Source organism: Oncorhynchus masou, unplaced genomic scaffold (genome assembly GCF_036934945.1).
Source record: "Oncorhynchus masou masou isolate Uvic2021 unplaced genomic scaffold, UVic_Omas_1.1 unplaced_scaffold_3958, whole genome shotgun sequence".
In the NCBI taxonomy this organism is placed as follows: domain Eukaryota; kingdom Metazoa; phylum Chordata; class Actinopteri; order Salmoniformes; family Salmonidae; genus Oncorhynchus; species Oncorhynchus masou.
Window position 1 is genome coordinate 15232 of NW_027010359.1, and position 17539 is coordinate 32770.

Sequence of the window (17539 nt, forward strand, 5' to 3'; positions counted from 1 at the left end):
CGGAAGCCAGCCGCACCAATGTGTCGGAGGAAACACCTGGCGACCTGGTTAGCGTGCACTGCGCTCGGCCCGTCACAGGAGTCACTAGTGCGCGATGAGACAAGGATATCCCTGCCGGCTAAACCCTCCCTAACCCGGATGACGCTGGGCCAATTGTGTGCCGCCCCATAGGCCTCCTGGTCACGACCGGCTGCGACAGAGCCTGGGCTCAAACCCAGAATCTCTGGTGGCACAGCTATCGACAGTGCCTTAGACAACTGCACCATCCGGGATGCCCTGGGAAACTATTGAGTGTGAAAAGACCAGCAGGGTTGCAGTTCTTGACACACTCAAACCGGTGCACCTGTCACCTACTACCATAACCCTGTTCAAAAGCACTTCAATATTTTGTCTTGCCCTCTGAATGGCACACATACACAATCCATGTCTCAATTGTCTTAAGGTTTAAAAATCCTCCTAATCTTTCTCCTCCCTTTCATCTCAAATCAAATCAAATTGTATTGGTCACATACACATGGTTAGCAGATGTTATTGCAAGTGATAGAACTGGATTTAAGTGACATCAATAAGGGACCATAGATTCACCTGGTCAGTCAAAATCATGGAAGGTTTTCTTCATATTTTGTATACTCAGTGTGTGTCGAAAAGCAAAATAACATTTGTAGTAATGTTTCTGTAAATATGCTTTCCAAACTCATTGTCTCAGAAAGTAGTGAGGTTAATGGTTCAATTTGATAAAAAGTGAAGGATTTTAAAACATCCTAGTCTTGTTTCGGTTTAGGTCCTGACAGGCTAGTTAGGGACATGCATGGAAAGAAAAGGAGGATATGTGAGCAGACATTCAGATGGTCCTTAACTTTATTTAACAAGCTTATTTCTGCTTCATCTGAGACCACTTACCACTGACAATCGACTTAAAATTAGTGATATTTCCACTCCATCTACTTTTACCTCACTTTCAGTATGAATAATCTGCTAGACCACCAGACCCCTTCTTGCTGTGTATGTGGGTAGTATGGAAGGGGGGGTGATGTAAATGTGGTTTATATAGAGAGGAGAAACCTGCAGTCTCTCAAATCATCTAGATCTCTGCCAGTCCACCACCATGTACCTGCACCTCCTCATCCTCCTCCAACTCCTTTCCTCTGCTGGTGAGTTGATCTATTCTATACATTATATATCTACAAAGAACCAGCTAGTAAAGAAGGTATAGCTGATTATTCTCTATGTAAGAACCAGCTAGTAAAGAAGGTAAAGCTGATTATTATCTATATAAGAACCAGCTAGTACAGAAGGTATAACTGATTATTCTCTATATAAGAACCAGCTAGTAAAGAAGGTATAGCTGATTATTATCTATATAAGAACCAGCTAGTACAGAAGGTATAACTGATTATTCTCTATATAAGAACCAGCGAGTAAAGAAGGTATAGCTGATTATTCTCTATATAAGAACCAGCTAGTACAGAAGGTATAGCTGATTATTCTCTATATAAGAACCAGCTAGTAAAGAAGGTATAGCTGATTATTATCTATATAAGAACCAGCTAGTAAAGAAGGTATAGCTGATTATTATCTATATAAGAACCAGCTAGTAAAGAAGGTATAGCTGATTATTCTCTATATAAGAACCAGCTAGTACAGAAGGTATAACTGATTATTCTCTATATAAGAACCAGCTAGTAAAGAAGGTATAGCTGATTATTCTCTATATAAGAACCAGCTAGCAAAGAAGGTATAACTGATTATTCTCTATATAAGAACCAGCTAGCAAAGAAGGTATAGCTGATTATTCTCTATATAAGAACCAGCTAGCAAAGAAGGTATAGCTGATTATTCTCTATATAAGAACCAGCTAGCAAAGAAGGTATAGCTGATTATTCTCTATATAAGAACCAGCTAGTAAAGAAGGTATAGCTGATTATTCTCTATATAAGAACCAGCTAGTAAAGAAGGTACAGCTGATTATTCTCTATATAAGAACCAGCTAGTACAGAAGGTATAACTGATTATTCTCTATATAAGAACCAGCTAGTAAAGAAGGTATAGCTGATTATTGTCTATATAAGAACCAGCTAGTAAAGAAGGTATAACTGATTATTCTCTATATAAGAACCAGCTAGTAAAGAAGGTATAGCTGATTATTCTCTATATAAGAACCAGCTAGTACAGAAGGTATAACTGATTATTCTCTATATAAGAACCAGCTAGCAAAGAAGGTAAAGCTGGTTATTCCCTAAAAATAATCACTTGGTAGCAGACAGTAAAGGATGTAGCTAATTGTTAACCAAATTGACCACAAATGATGTTGTTATTTTTTTTGGTCCTTGTGTGTCCCAGAAGACATAGTTAACATGGTATCCTCTTTCCTCCTACTTCCAAGGAGCCTCTGAGAGTGGTATTGTGGGTGGTAAGATGGCTAAGCCCCACTCAAGGCCCTATATGGTCTCTCTGCAACACAGAGGACACCATGTTTGTGGAGGAATGCTGATCCGGGAGGACTTTGTCCTGACTTCAGCACACTGCTTAAGGAGGTGAGTCAACAACGAATACAAATGCATCGTGTTACATGTCTCTTGAAGGGGCATCTATGAGTATGTTGACTGTCTTGTGGTTTAATGAGACTCGTTTCGATTTGTTTTTTTTAGAGAATATCCTTTAACGGTGGTTCTTGGAGCTCACAACCTAACCAAAGAAGAGAAGAAGAGTCGGCAAGAGAGGAAAGTGTCACATTACCATCGGCATCCCTTACATGAGAATATAACGCAGTTAAGTTACGACATCATGCTACTGAAGGTGTGTCTCAGACATATTTCTCTATTCTCTATTCTTAATGTTTTTTTTGTTAGGACGGTAAACTCCCTAATATTATTTTATCACAATGTCCTGCTTACAGACATCAACATCATTAAAATCTGTCTCGTGAGACACTTTTGGCTCTTTGTTCCACCTTAGCTGGTCAAGTGATACTTGTAGATATTATATTTACCCCCCATTTCATCCATAGCTTCTACCTGTTTTTAAGTGGTTCATTAGAATCTAATTCGTACAATGTTTATCTTTTACAGTTACATACCAACGCCGTTCTGAACGAGTATGTGAAGGTCATTGGACTACCCAATAAAGATAAACGTATCCCAGCCAGAACCAAGTGCTCTGTCACTGGCTGGGGCAAGACTTCACCAGATAAAACATCTGGTGTTGCAGATGTATTGATGGAAGTTGAAGTCACAATGCAGTTCAACTTTGAATGCGTAAAGAAGTGGAAAGATGACTTTATAAGTAGCCAAATGATATGCACTGATGACGGACAGAAAGGCTTTTGTCAGGTAAATTACACATATTTGAATCAAGTACATTTTTGAATCAAGTACATTTTTTGAATCAAGTAAATATTTGAATCAAGTAAATATTTGATTCAAGTACATTTTTGAATCAAATAAATTTGACAAGTACAGTTTCAAACAACACGGAATGATAAGAGGTGTTAGTTGGAGAAAAAAAGATGAGCTCTCCTTTTTCGGTTCCAGCAGTATGTACAATACTGCTACTTACTTACAAATGTTTGTTTTAATGTTTCCCAGGGAGATTCAGGTGGACCTGTTATTTGCAAGAACAAGAACGTGGCACATGGTATTGTTGCTTCTTTTCAGTAATCCACTGAAATGTGATGATGGTAGATTCCCCCGTGTTTACATAAATCTTTCCTTCTTTAAGTCCTGGATTGAAGAGGTGATTAATGGATAGCTTTAAAAATAGATATACATTCATATAAAAATAATGCATGCATAAATAGATATATCATAAATGCATAACTTGTTGTGTACGAATATACAGGTAACTGACAAAATAGTGGAAACTCTTGAGTAAATGAGGGATAAAAATGATTTTGAAACATACACTTCCACAAAGGTGTGGTTCCTGAGTTGATGAAGCAATTAACATCATGATTATGGTCATATGTAGAAAAATGCTGGGCAGTCCATTATTTTGGCTACCATGGCAATGAATACATAGGATGACAATGCCGCCATCCACAGGGCACGAGTGGTCACTGAATGATTTGATGAGCATGAAAAACTATGTAAACCATATGTCATAGCCGTCTCAGTCACCAGATCTAAACCCAATTGAACACTTTACGGGAGATTGTGGAACGGCGCCTGAGACCAGCGTTTTTCCCCACTGTCAACAAAACACCAAATGATGGCATTTCTCGTGGAAGAATGATGTCACATCCCTCCAATAGAGTTCCAGACAGTTGTAGAATCTATGTAAATCTATGTAAATTTCTCGTGGGAAGAATGATCCCTCCAATAGAGTTCCAGACACGTGTAGAATCTATGTCAAGGTGGGTTGAAGTTGTTCTGGTGGCCCAACAACTCTATTAAGACACTTTGTGTTGGTGTTTCCTTTACTTTGGCAGTTACCTGTAGAGGTCTGCTTAATAAGGAACATTGTGTGTATTTTTTTCTTTCAGTTTTGATTGGTGGAGCTGTACAGTAATGGCATGTCCCACATTCTCTGTTTTTTTTATTTTTTTATTAATCAATTACAGCTTTTACTGCAATGAAATGTTACGTTTTCTAAAGCCAAACCTTTGTGACTCAGTGGTTAATATTTTGCATGTTGAACCCATGTAACATTTGTAAATAAAAAATACATTTTTGTACTTTAGGATAATATAATTTTTCAAATATTTGTATTTGTTAATTAACTAGTGATTTTAAAATATTGTCAATGCTTAGTCATTGTGTGCATCAATCCTTTAATTTACCCCTAATACAATGATGAATTAAATGCCACACGCATCCATATCATCTCCCAAAGCAAACCACTTATTTAGTCTGGGAAAATGTAACAGAATGCTTGAAAAGATTAATCTTGAAAAGATGAATCTTTTGAAGTTAGATGAATGTGATTTGACAATAATGTAGGGCAGTTGTACATAAATACTTTTTAAATACAGATGTATACTTAATTAGACTGTAAATCCAGGGTTATATTTTATTAGACTGTAAATCCAGAGTTATCTTTCATTAGACTGTTACAATATTTCCCCATTATTCTTTAAAAAATTCTTCAAGCTCTGTCAAGTTGATTGTTGGTCATTGAAAGACAGCCATTTGCAAGTCTTGCAATATATGTTCAAGCTGATTTAAGACAAAACTTTAACTCTGTCACTCAGGAACATTCAAAGTCATGTTGGTATGCAACTCCCGTATAGATTTGGAATTGTGTTTCAGGTTATTGTCCAGGTGGAAGGTGAATTCATCTCCCAGTGTGTTGGAAAGCAGACTGAACCAGGTTTTCCTCTAGGATTTTGCATGTGCTGAACTTATTTAGGCTTGCCTTAACAAAGGGGGTTGAATACTCGTTGATTCAAGACATGTCAGCTTCACAATTTAATTAATTTCTAAAATGTTCAAAAAACAAAATTCCCCTTTGACGTCATGGGATATTGTGTGTAGGCCAGTGACACACAATTCAATCAATTTAAAATGCAGGCTGAAATACAGCAAAATGACCATAGATGACTGTATGGACTTTCGACCCTGTGTGTGTGTGTGTGTGTGTGTGTGTGTGTGTGTGTGTGTGTGTGTGTGTGTGTGTGTGTGTGTGTGTGTGTGTGTGTGTGTGTGTGTGTGTGTGTGTGTGTCTAAGATTGTGTAGCCTGTCCTCTTCTGTTCCACTGAAACCTGTCATATTTGTGTACCTCTGACCTAGTTATTGAGAAACCACCATCCACCTCTATGCGTTTCCTGTTGTTGTTCTGTGAACCAACACCGTCTCAGAAATAGACAGGACCCTAAAGCCCACCCAGCTCAACGTGGTCTCTGTTGCTAGGCAATACATTCTCCAGAAACAACTTTGCGGTGACATTTGCAGGTCTTTCACACTCTTTCTCACCTTCTTTCACCTCTCCTCTGTGAGTGACAGAGTCTGGAGTCTCAGGTTATAGAGTGGTATTTTGATCTGTTTGTTTTGGAACAAACAAATTAAATGTTTCAACGCTCTGGCGAGTAGCTGAGAAAAGTACATCCTCTCACATCCACCGAGCCGCTCGGCTATGATTCTAGAAAGGAAAAAATGATTCAATGAAACGCTGGAGAGATGAGAGTTGATCTGTGAGAGATACAGGTGAGCTTCTCACGTAGCCATGGCAACACGTTGGTCCCAAATATAGCTTACAATGTTACGCAAACCGTAAGCCCGGGCCAACCCAAATCAACTCTTAAAATAGGCCCAGGCAGTAAATCTAAATAACGAAAAGGAAACTCGAATGAACTTTGATCGCCTTTATTCACATTTTTTTACATTGTAGAAAGTGACTATTACTTTTCATGCCACAAGAGATGCTGAATCCGGCCAAATCGGTTCCCGGAACAGAAACAGACAGGTGTCGGGTCCTGTTTCCTGCCGGCTCAAATTAACCACTGTGTACTTCTGACCTAATGTTCTGTACTGTACTGTTGACTTACTATCCTGTCCTGTACTGTAATGTTGAGCGACTTTTATGTACTGTACTGTTGACCAACTGTGCTCTGAGGGGATTAGAACTCCCTAGAAAGGCAGGAACCAAGGAAGAAACCTAGAGAGGAACCAGGCTGTGAGGGGGTTTAAACTACCTAGAAAGGCCGGAACCTAGGAAGAAACCTAGAGAGGAACCAGGCTGTGAGGGGGTTTGAACTCCCTAGAAAGGCAGGAACCTAGGAAGAAACCTAGAGAGGAACCAGGCTGTGAGGGGTTTGAACTCCCTAGAAAGGCTGGAACCTAGGAAGAAACCTAGAGAGGAACCAGGCTGTGAGGGGTTTGAACTCCCTAGAAAGGCTGGAACCTAGGAAGAAACCTAGAGAGGAACCAGGCTGTGAGGGGGTTTGAACTCCCTAGAAAGGCTGGAACCTAGGAAGAAACCTAGAGAGGAACCAGGCTGTGAGGGGGTTTAAACTACCTAGAAAGGCCGGAACCTAGGAAGAAACCTAGAGAGGAACCAGGCTGTGAGGGGTTTGAACTCCCTAGAAAGGCAGGAACCTAGGAAGAAACCTAGAGAGGAACCAGGCTGTGAGGGGTTTGAACTCCCTAGAAAGGCTGGAACCTAGGAAGAAACCTAGAGAGGAACCAGGCTGTGGGGGGTTTGAACTCCCTAGAAAGGCTGGAACCTAGGAAGAAACCTAGAGAGGAACCAGGCTGTGAGGGGGTTTGAACTCCCTAGAAAGGCTGGAACCTAGGAAGAAACCTAGAGAGGAACCAGGCTGTGAGGGGGTTTGAACTCCCTAGAAAGGCAGGAACCTAGGAAGAAAAGTAGAGAGGAACCAGGCTGTGAGGGGTTTTGAACTCCCTAGAAAGGCAGAAACTAGGAAGAAACCTAGAGAGGAACCAGGCTGTGAGGGGGTTTGAACTCCCTAGAAAGGCTGGAACCTAGGAAGAAACCTAGAGAGGAACCAGGCTGTGAGGGGGTTTAAACTACCTAGAAAGGCCGGAACCTAGGAAGAAACCTAGAGAGGAACCAGACTCTGAAGGGGTTTGAACTCCCTAGCAAGGCAGGAACCTGGGAAGAAACCTAGAGAGGAACCAGGCTGTGAGGCAAGGCCAGTCTCTTCTGACTGTGCTGGGTGGAGATTATAAGAGCACATGGCCATTTATTACCTCTTAGGTCGAGGTGTGCCGCTCGCGCCCCACCTCGACAGCATCCGGTGAAATTGCATAAAGCGAAATTCAAAATACAAAATTCGTAATATTAACCATTCATGAAAATATAAGTGTCTTACATCATTTAAAAGCTTAACGTCTTGTTAATCCAGCCACTTTGTCAGATTTCAAAAAAGCTTTATGGTGAAAACATACCGTGCGATTACCTGAGGACCGCGCCCCGCATACAAAAGCATTACAAACATTTTCCAAACAAGCAGAGGCATCACAAATGTCAGAAATAGCGATAAAATAAATCACTTACCTTTGATGATCTTCCTCTGTATGCAATCCCAAGGGTCCCAGCTACATAACAAATGGTTGTTTTGTTCGATAAAGTCCTTTTTCATATCACAAAAAAGTTATAGAAGTTAGAAGTTAGTTGGCGTGCTTGATCCGCTGGTTTCCCTCGTTCAGCATGCATACAAAGGAATCCCAAAAGTTACCAATAAACTTCATCCAAACAAGTCAAACACCGTTTCTAATAAATCCTCAGGTACCCTAATATGTAAATAAACAATAAAATTTAAGACGGAATGTAGTATGTTCATTACCGGAGATAAATAACGAGGTGCACACCCTCAGCCACGTGAAAAGACAAAAGGGACACTCATCATGGACACATTTTAGAACTATTCTCACATGAATCATGTATTTTGCACACGAACAGCCGCCCGTCCGGGAATAAGAAATCATGAATGTATTTACATGTGAGTGCCTTTGTTTATCGTTTATCTCTGTCAGAACCAGCCCTGCTTAGAAAGGATGTGGGTTGGCCTTTCAGCGGCACGCTTGTAAGGCTCTGATTGTCCGAAAGCGTCCGGGAACATCTCTTCTACTGTTGTTCACTCTGGAAGATAGACAGACAGTTGTGTTGACGGTTCCCATTGGTGTTGATGGTAGGAATCCAGTGATTTGAGACTCGTAGTAAGATGGGATGGTTTGAAGAGTAGAATGGTGGTCCCTCTAAGATTTGCTTTTCTCAATATTTGACTTAGGACAGCTAATCAGCCTTACCAGTGATTGTCTGCGAGTTGAGCTTCTTGCCTACACCTCGTGTTGATTATTCAGGATTCAGACAACTTTACACACAACACCCGCAACCTGCCAATGTTCTGGTCTGAAATGTTCATTCTTATCCAGTTCTTTTAAGCTGGTGGAAAAGGACGGTTCCATCAGGCTGACATGCTCTTGTGACCTCACTCTGGGTGTGGCAACTTACTGGGTGTGGCTACTTACTGGGTGTGGCTACTTACTGGGTGTGGCTACTTACTGGGTGTGGCTACTTACTGTGCAAAGGATATGATTGCAAGTTATCTCTTATGACTCCTAAAATCACATGCCTATCTTATTAACAAAAATACGTTCATCCTTTTTCATTTTATGGATGGAAACTTGACAGATTAATGGGATATACTTTCCAAGTGACAGTATTTCGTCCTTACAATTTTTAATGACGTCACAAAATGAAAACCCGACATTAGTTTTCTACAGCTCCCCACTGACCATTCTCAGCATTCTTATGTTAGAAATATTGTTCCACTATTCACTTTTTCGAACGTGTTAGAGTTTTGGCTGGAAAAGGTCTGTTAACTTCTTGAAACTCCCCATACCGGATCTGGGATTGTGACTAAAGCCTCAGGCTCATTAGCATAACGCAACGTTAACGATTTCTGAAAATCGCAAATAAAATGAAAATAATGCGTCTGCTCTCAAGCTTAGCCTTTTCTTAACAACACTGTCATCTCAGATTTTCAAAATATGCTTTTGAACCATAGAAATTGACAAATTTGTGTAAGAGTATGCAAAGCTAGCATAGCATTTTGAGTAGCATTTAGCACGCAACATTTTCACAAAAACCAGATAACCAAATAAATAAAATCATTTACCTTTGAAGAGCTTCTGATGTTTTCAATGAGGAGATTCTCAGTTACATACCAAATGCGCAGTTTTTCCTGAAAGCGTCTGTGTGTAGGAGAAATCGTTCCGTTTTCTACATTGCGTCTGGCTACCGAAACGAACCGAAAATTCAGTCACCTACAACGTAAAACTTTTTCCGTATTAACTACATAATATCGACCGAAACATGGCAAACGTTGTTTGGAATCAATCCTCAAGGTGTTTTTTCACATATCTCTTCATTGATATGCAGTTCGTGGAAGCTTGCTTTCCTCTCTGTATCCCATGGAAAAATACTGGCAGGTGACTTTTGCGCACCAATTTCGGCGCAGGACACCGGGCGGACACCTGGTAAATGTGGTCTCTTATGGTCAATCTTCCAATGATCTGCCTACAAATACGTCACAATGCTGCAGACACCTTGGGGAAACGACAGAAAGGGCAGGCTCATTCCTCTCGCATTCACAGCCATATAAGGAGACAATGGAAAACAGAGCCTCAAAAATCCTGCTCATTTCCTGGATGCCATCTCATCTTGGTTTTGCCTGAAGCTCACGTTCTAGGGCACGCACAGAGAATATCTTGGTAGTTCTGGACACGTCAGAGTGTTTTCTTTCGAAAGCTATCAATTATATGCATAGTCGAGCATCTTTTTGTGACAAAATATCTTGTTTAAAACGGGAACGTTTTTCATCCAAAAATGAAATAGCGCCCCCATAGATGTAAGAGGTTAACCTCTCTAGGGGGTGTGGGACGAGGAGCGTCCCATCTGGCCAACATCCAGTGAAATTGCAGAGCACCATATTCAAAAACAGAAATAATCATTATAAAAATTCATAAAACATACAAGTGTTGTACATCGGTTTAAATATTAACTTCTTTTTAATCCAACCACGTTGTCTGATTTCAAAAAGGCTTTACGGTGAAAGCATACCATGCGATTATCTGAGAACAGCGCCCAGCAGACAAATCATTACAAACAGTTACCAGCCAAGTAGAGGAGTTACACAAGTCAGAAATAACGATAAAATGAATCACTTACCTTTGATGATCTTCATATGTTTGCTCTCACAAGACTCCCATTTACTCAATAAATGTTTATTTTGTTCGATAAAGTCCTCTTTATATTCAAAAACCTCAGTTTTGTTTGCGTGTTTTGTTGAGTAATCCACAGCCTCAAAGGCAGTCACAACAGGCAGACGAAAAATCTGGACGTATCAGTAAAGTTTGTAGAAACATGTTAAACAATGTTTATAATCAATCCTCAGGTTGTTTTTTAGTCATAGTAATCAATAATATTTCAACCGGACAAAAGATTTGTCAATATAAAAGGAAAACAAGAAAGATGAAAAACTACAAACATAACAAAATCCCACTTCCTGGATGGATTTATCTCAGGTTTTCGCCTGCCATTTCAGTTCTGTTATACTCACAGACACTATTGTAATAGTTTTAGAAACTTAGGATTGTCTTCTATCCATATCTACTCATTATATGCATATCCTAGCTTCTAGGCCTGAGTAGCAGGCAGTTAACTTTAGGCACGCTTTTCATCTAGAGGTGAAAATAGTGCCCCTACCTAGTGATGTTAATTATTGATTGGGTTAATTAGTGATTGGGAGCCGGAGATCGAACCCGGGTCTGTAGTAATGCCATGAGTACTGCAGATGCAGAAGCGCTGCGCAACTCGGTCCACTATTGACCTACCATCCTGTACTGTACTGTTGACCCACTGTAATATACTGTATGGTTGACCTATTGTACTATACTGGAATGTTGACCAACTGTACTGTACTGTTGACCTACTGTACTGTTGACCTACTGTACTGTTGACCTACTGTACTGTACTGTACTGTACTGTTGACCTACTGTACTGTACTGTTGACCTACTGTACTGTACTGTACTGTACTGTTGACCTACTGTACTGTACTGTTGACATACTGTACTGTACTGTACTGTTGATATACTGTACTGTACTGTTGACCTACTGTACTGTACTGTTGACCTACTGTACTGTTGACCTACTGTACTGTACTGTTGACCTACTGTACTATACTGTTGACCTACTGTACTGTACTGTTGACCTACTGTAATGTACTGTACTGTTGACCTACTGTACTGTACTGTTGACCTACTGTACTCTACTGTTGACCTACTGTACTCTACTGTTGACCTACTGTACTGTACTGTTGACCTACTGTACTGTACTGTTGACCTACTGTACTGTAATGTACTGTACTGTTGACCTACTGTACTGTACTGTTGACCTACCGTACTGTACTGTTGAACTACCGTACTGTACTGTTGACCTACTGTACTGTTGACCTACCGTACTGTACTATACTGTACTGTTGACCTACTGTACTGTTGACCTACTGTACTGTTGACCTACTGTACTGTACTGTACTGTACTGTACTGTTGACCTACTGTACTGTACTGTTGACCTACTGTACTGTACTGTACTGTTGACCTACCGTACTGTACTGTACTGTACTGTTGACCCTACTGTACTCTACTGTTGACCTACTGTACTGTACTGTTGACCTACTGTACTGTAATGTACTGTACTGTTGACCTACTGTACTGTACTGTTGACCTACTGTACTGTACTGTTGACCTACCGTACTGTACTATACTGTACTGTTGACCTACTGTACTCTACTGTACTGTTGACCTACTGTACTGTACTGTTGACCTACTGTACTGTACTGTTGACCTGCTGTACTGTTGACCTACCGTACTGTACTATACTGTACTGTTGACCTACTGTACTGTTGACCTACTGTACTGTTGACCTACTGTACTGTACTGTACTGTTGACCTACTGTACTGTACTGTTGACCTACTGTACTGTTGACCTACTGTACTGTACTGTTGACCTACTGTACTGTACTGTTGACCTACTGTACTGTTGACCTACTGTACTGTACTATACTGTACTGTTGACCTACTGTACTGTTGACCTACTGTACTGTTGACCTACTGTACTATACTATACTGTACTGTTGACCTACTGTACTGTACTGTTGACCTACTGTACTGTTGACCTACTGTACTGTACTATACTGTACTGTTGACCTACTGTACTGTACTGTACTGTTGACCTACTGTACTGTACTGTACTGTACTGTTGACCTACTGTACTGTACTGTACTGTTGACCTACTGTACTGTACTGTTGACCTACTGTACTGTTGACCTACTGTACTGTACTATACTGTACTGTTGACCTACTGTACTGTTGACCTACTGTACTATACTATACTGTACTGTTGACCTACTGTACTGTACTGTTGACCTACTGTACTGTTGACCTACTGTACTATACTATACTGTACTGTTGACCTACTGTACTGTACTGTTGACCTACTGTACTGTTGACCTACTGTACTGTACTGTACTGTACTGTTGACCTACTGTACTGTACTGTACTGTTGACCTACTGTACTGTACTGGGTTATGAATATATTGTACTATACTGGTTTATGAATGTATTGTACTGGGCTGGAGTGTAAACTTGTGTGGCTAAAAGCAAAATCAGTGTTTGTAATCATATAATCATGTAATCTTGAAGTCATATAATCATGTAATCATGTAATCATGTAATCACGTAATCATGTAATCATTTTTGTATACATATGCTTTCCACGCTCATCGTCTAAGAAAGTTCAATTTGATAAAAGCGAAGGATTTTAAAACATCCTAGTCTTGTTTCGGTTTAGGTCCTGACAGGCTAGTTAGGGACATGAATGGAAAGAAAAGGAGGATATGTGAGCAGACATTCAGATGGTCCTTAACTTTATTTAACAAGCTTATTTCTGCTTCATCTGAGACCACTTACCACTGACAATCGACTTAAAATTAGTGATATTTCCACTCCATCTACTTTTACCTCACTTTCAGTATGAATAGTCTGCTAGACCACCAGACCCCTTTCACTGTGTGTGTGTGTGTGTGTGTGTGTGTGTGTGTGTGTGTGTGTGTGTGTGTGTGTGTGTGTGTGTGTGTGTGTGTGTGTGTGTGTGTGTGTGTGTGTGTGTGTGTATGTAGGGAGGGAGGGGTGTGGAAGGAGGAAGGTGGGGGTTGGAAAGGAGGTAGGCCTATATATAGAGAGACAACACCTCACCTGATTGGTTCCTAAAGAAAAATTGACACACATGATTGGTTGTAGGAAAAATCCCTGCCCACACCATACCCCATCGTGTGTTACAGCTGTGTAACCTGGGATTTACAACTACAAACCATTTTGGCGCAAGTTAGACGTTACATTTGTGTCAAAATGCATTTTCTTCGTAACAAAGTGCTCAGTGAGGTAGGTACGAAAGGTAATTATTGGTTGAATTTCTAATGTTCTTGTTCCTGTTGTGGTCCTGGCAGGTTAGGGACATGAATGCCATGAATGACATTCTAAAGAGACATGATGTACTCTATTTTAAAAGGTGCCTTCTTTTGTATGGATCATCTGAGGCCACTTACAACCAACTTAAAAATGTGTGATATTTCCACTCCATCTCACCTTACCTCAGCTTTCACTTTCAGTATGAATAAGTGTATGTGGGGGAATGGAGAGGGAAAGGGGGAAGGGGCGGTTTTAAAATGTGGCTTATATAGAGAGGAGAAACCTGCAGTCTCTCTAATCATCTAGATCTCTGCCAGTCCACCACCATGTACCTGCACCTCCTCATCCTCCTCCAACTCCTTTCCTCTGCTGGTGAGTTGATCTATTCTATACATTATATATCTACGAAGAACCAGTGAAGTAAAGAAAGTACAGCTGATTATTCTCTATATAAGAACCAGCGAGTAAAGAAGGTATAGCTGATTATTCTCTATATAAGAACCAGCTAGTAAAGAAGGTATAGCTGATTATTCTCTATATAAGAACCAGTGAGTAAAGAAGGTATAGCTGATTATTCTCTATATAAGAACCAGTGTGTAAAGAAGGTATAGCTGATTATTCTCTATATAAGAACCAGTGAGTAAAGAAGGTACAGCTCATTATTCTCTGTATAAGAGTAAAGTGAGTAAAGAAGGTATAGCTGATTATTCTCTATATAAGAACCAGTGTGTAAAGAAGGTACAGCTGATTATTCTCTATATAAGAACCAGCTAGCAAAGAAGGTATAACTGATTATTCTCTATATAAGAACCAGTGTGTAAAGAAGGTATAGCTGATTATTCTCTATATAAGAACCAGCTAGTAAAGAAGGTACAGCTGATTATTCTCTATATAAGAACCAGCTAGCAAAGAAGATATAACTGATTATTCTCTATATAAGAACCAGCTAGTAAAGAAGGTATAGCTGATTATTCTCTATATAAGAACCAGCTAGTAAAGAAGGTACATGTCACGCCTTGGTCTTAGTATTTTGTGTTTTAGTTAATTAGTTGGTCAGGCCAGGGTGTGACATGGGTTTATGTTATTGTGTTGTTGTATTGGGGTTTTTGTAGGCATTGGGATTGTGGTTGATTAGGGGTGTGTTTAGTTTAGGTTTGGCTGCCTGAGGCGGTTCTCAATCAGAGTCAGGTGATTCTTGTTGTCTCTGATGGGGAACCGTATTTGAAGTAGCCTGGGTTTCATTGTGTATTTCGTGGGTGATTGTTCCTGTCTCTGTGTAGTGTTCACCAGATAGGCTGTAATAGGTTTCACGTTCCGTTTGTTGTTTTTGTATTTATTAGTTATTTCATGTATCGTTCCGTTTTTCTTCATTAAAGACATGAGTAACCACCACGCTGCATTTCGGTCCGACTCTCATTCAACAAACAAAGAACGCTGTTACAGTACAGCTGATTATTCTCTATATAAGAACCAGCTAGTAAAGAAGGTATAGCTGATTATTCTCTATATAAGAACCAGCTAGTAAAGAAGGTATAGCTGATTATTCTCTATATAAGAACCAGCTAGTAAAGAAGGTATAGCTGATTATTCTCTATATAAGAACCAGTGTGTAAAGAAGGTATAGCTGATTATTCTCTATATAAGAACCAGTGTGTAAAGAAGGTATAGCTGATTATTCTCTACAGAGAACCAGCTAGTAAAGAAGAGTACAGCTGATTATTCCCTAAAAATAATCACTTGGTAGCAGACAGTAAAGGATGTAGCTAATTGTTAACCAAATTGACCACAAATGATGTTGTTATTTTTTGGTCCTTGTGTGTCCCAGAAGACATAGTTAACATGGTATCCTCTTTCCTCCTCCTTACAAAGGAGCCTCTGAGAGTGGTATTGTGGGTGGTAAGATGGCCAAGCCCCACTCAAGGCCCTATATGGTCTCTCTGCAACACAGAGGACACCATGTTTGTGGAGGAATGCTCATCCGGGAGACTTTGTCCTGACTTCAGCCACACTGCTTAAGGAAGTGAGTTTTTGTTTTTGTACGTAGACAACAAATGAATCAGATACTGTTTGTTTTGTCGCATCTTGTTACGTCTCTTGAGGAATTGTTCTATTGCATTCTATGTCTTGCGACCCGTTTTGATTTTCTGTTAGGGCTTATCCTTTAACGGCGGTTGCTTGGAGCCACGACTTAAGAAGTTGAAGAAGATTGTCAGAAGATTCCAGGTGTCCCATTACCATCGGCATCCATTACATGAGAATGCAACGCAGATCAGTTATGACGTCATGCTACTGAAGGTTCTTCAAGACACCCCTGATGTCTCCTTTCTACACTATATACTACTTATTTCCTATGAACTTTAAGGAACGCATTCAATTGATACTGATTATATTCACTGACATGAATATTTATACCGTTTTATTCAAGGTTTATTCTGAATTATACAAATAGAATGTAATTATTTGATTTGATTTCCTCGTAGTTAAGGACCACAGCTCGTCCTAACCGAGTATGTGACGGTCACTGGACTCCCAAAGGAGGATGAACATATCCCAGCATCCCCCAAATGCTCCGTAGCTGGTTGGGGCAAGACCTATTCGAACAACAACCAGGGTTCTGGCGTTTTAATGGAAGTGGCAGTGACGGTGGAGGATGACTCTGAATGCAAGAGGATATGGCAGAAATACTTTGACAAAAAACAAATGATGTGCACTCGTACTACCGGAGGGAAAAGGATTTTGTCAGGTAACTAAATTAAATTTGGATCAAATGATTATAGTAATAGTAGAAGCAACACGTTGTAGAGGACAGCCAGTACAGGTTTTAGTTGATCAGATAAGCAGTGTTTATTTCTGTGTAACATTACTGTACTGAAACACTAAAACAGACGTTGAAGTGTTCACTTATTCTCCTTTCACAATCTCACTTCTGTATGTCTCTTCTCTAATTCCTGTTGTTCTGTGTTCCAGGGAGATTCAGGAGGACCTCTTATTTGTAACAACAAGGCACAGGGTATCGTTGCTTTTAATTATCATGAGAGATGTGATGATTCCCAATATCCTCATGTGTTCATGAAAATCTCTTTCTTCATGCCCTGGATTAAAGAGGTGTTGCACGGATATGGTGCCAACATGTCTTTAAACAAGCAGTAATAAAGGACTAGGAAGTACATTGATGCTAGAGTGTACTAACATAATGAGTATCTATTCCTGCATAAATACACTTCTCATCATGCCCTGGATAGAGGACAAGTTTCTGATAAAGCTAAACCTTTATCCGTTCATAGTTGTTAGAGAGAGAAAGAGAGACAGAGAGAAAGAGACAGAGACAAACAGACAGAGAGGGAGTGTGTGTGTGTGTGTGTGTGCGTGCGTGCGCATGTGCGTGCGCGTGCGCGTGTGCATGTGCGTGTGTGTTTGCGTGTGTGCGTGTGCGTGTGTGTGTTTGCGTGTGCGTGTGTGTGTGTGTGTGTTGCGTGTGTGTGTGTGTGTGTGTGTGTGTGTGTGTGTGTGCGTGTGTGCGTGTGTGTGTGTGCGTGTGTGTGTGTGTTTGCGTGTGTGTGTGTGTTTGCGTGTGTGTGTGTGTGTTTGCGTGTGTGTGTGTGTGTGTGTGT

General features: G+C 40.3%; 1 protein-coding gene and 1 pseudogene across 1 annotated transcript; both read left to right on the forward strand.

The window, feature by feature from the left end:
• Positions 1-1093: 1093 nt before the first annotated feature.
• Positions 1094-4672, forward strand: LOC135534806 (granzyme B-like; annotated as a pseudogene).
• Positions 4673-14192: 9520 nt separating this feature from the next.
• LOC135534805 (granzyme B-like) lies at positions 14193-16899 on the forward strand. The gene is made up of 3 exons (XM_064961644.1): positions 14193-14300; positions 15798-15918; positions 16412-16899. The coding sequence occupies exons 1-3, from the start codon at positions 14255-14257 to the stop codon at positions 16677-16679; spliced, it is 435 nt and encodes a 144-aa protein (XP_064817716.1). The 5' UTR covers positions 14193-14254; the 3' UTR covers positions 16680-16899.
• Positions 16900-17539: the final 640 nt, after the last annotated feature.

Coding starts and splice junctions, on each gene's coding strand:
- LOC135534805 (XM_064961644.1), top strand. CDS start 14,255: ATGTACCTGCACCTCCTCATCCTCCTCCAACTCCTTTCCTCTGCTG. Junction 14,301..15,797: donor CCAACTCCTTTCCTCTGCTG/GTGAGTTGATCT, acceptor CTCCTTACAAAG/GAGCCTCTGAGAGTGGTATT. Junction 15,919..16,411: donor ATGCTCATCCGGGAGACTTT/GTCCTGACTTCA, acceptor TCCTCGTAGTTA/AGGACCACAGCTCGTCCTAA.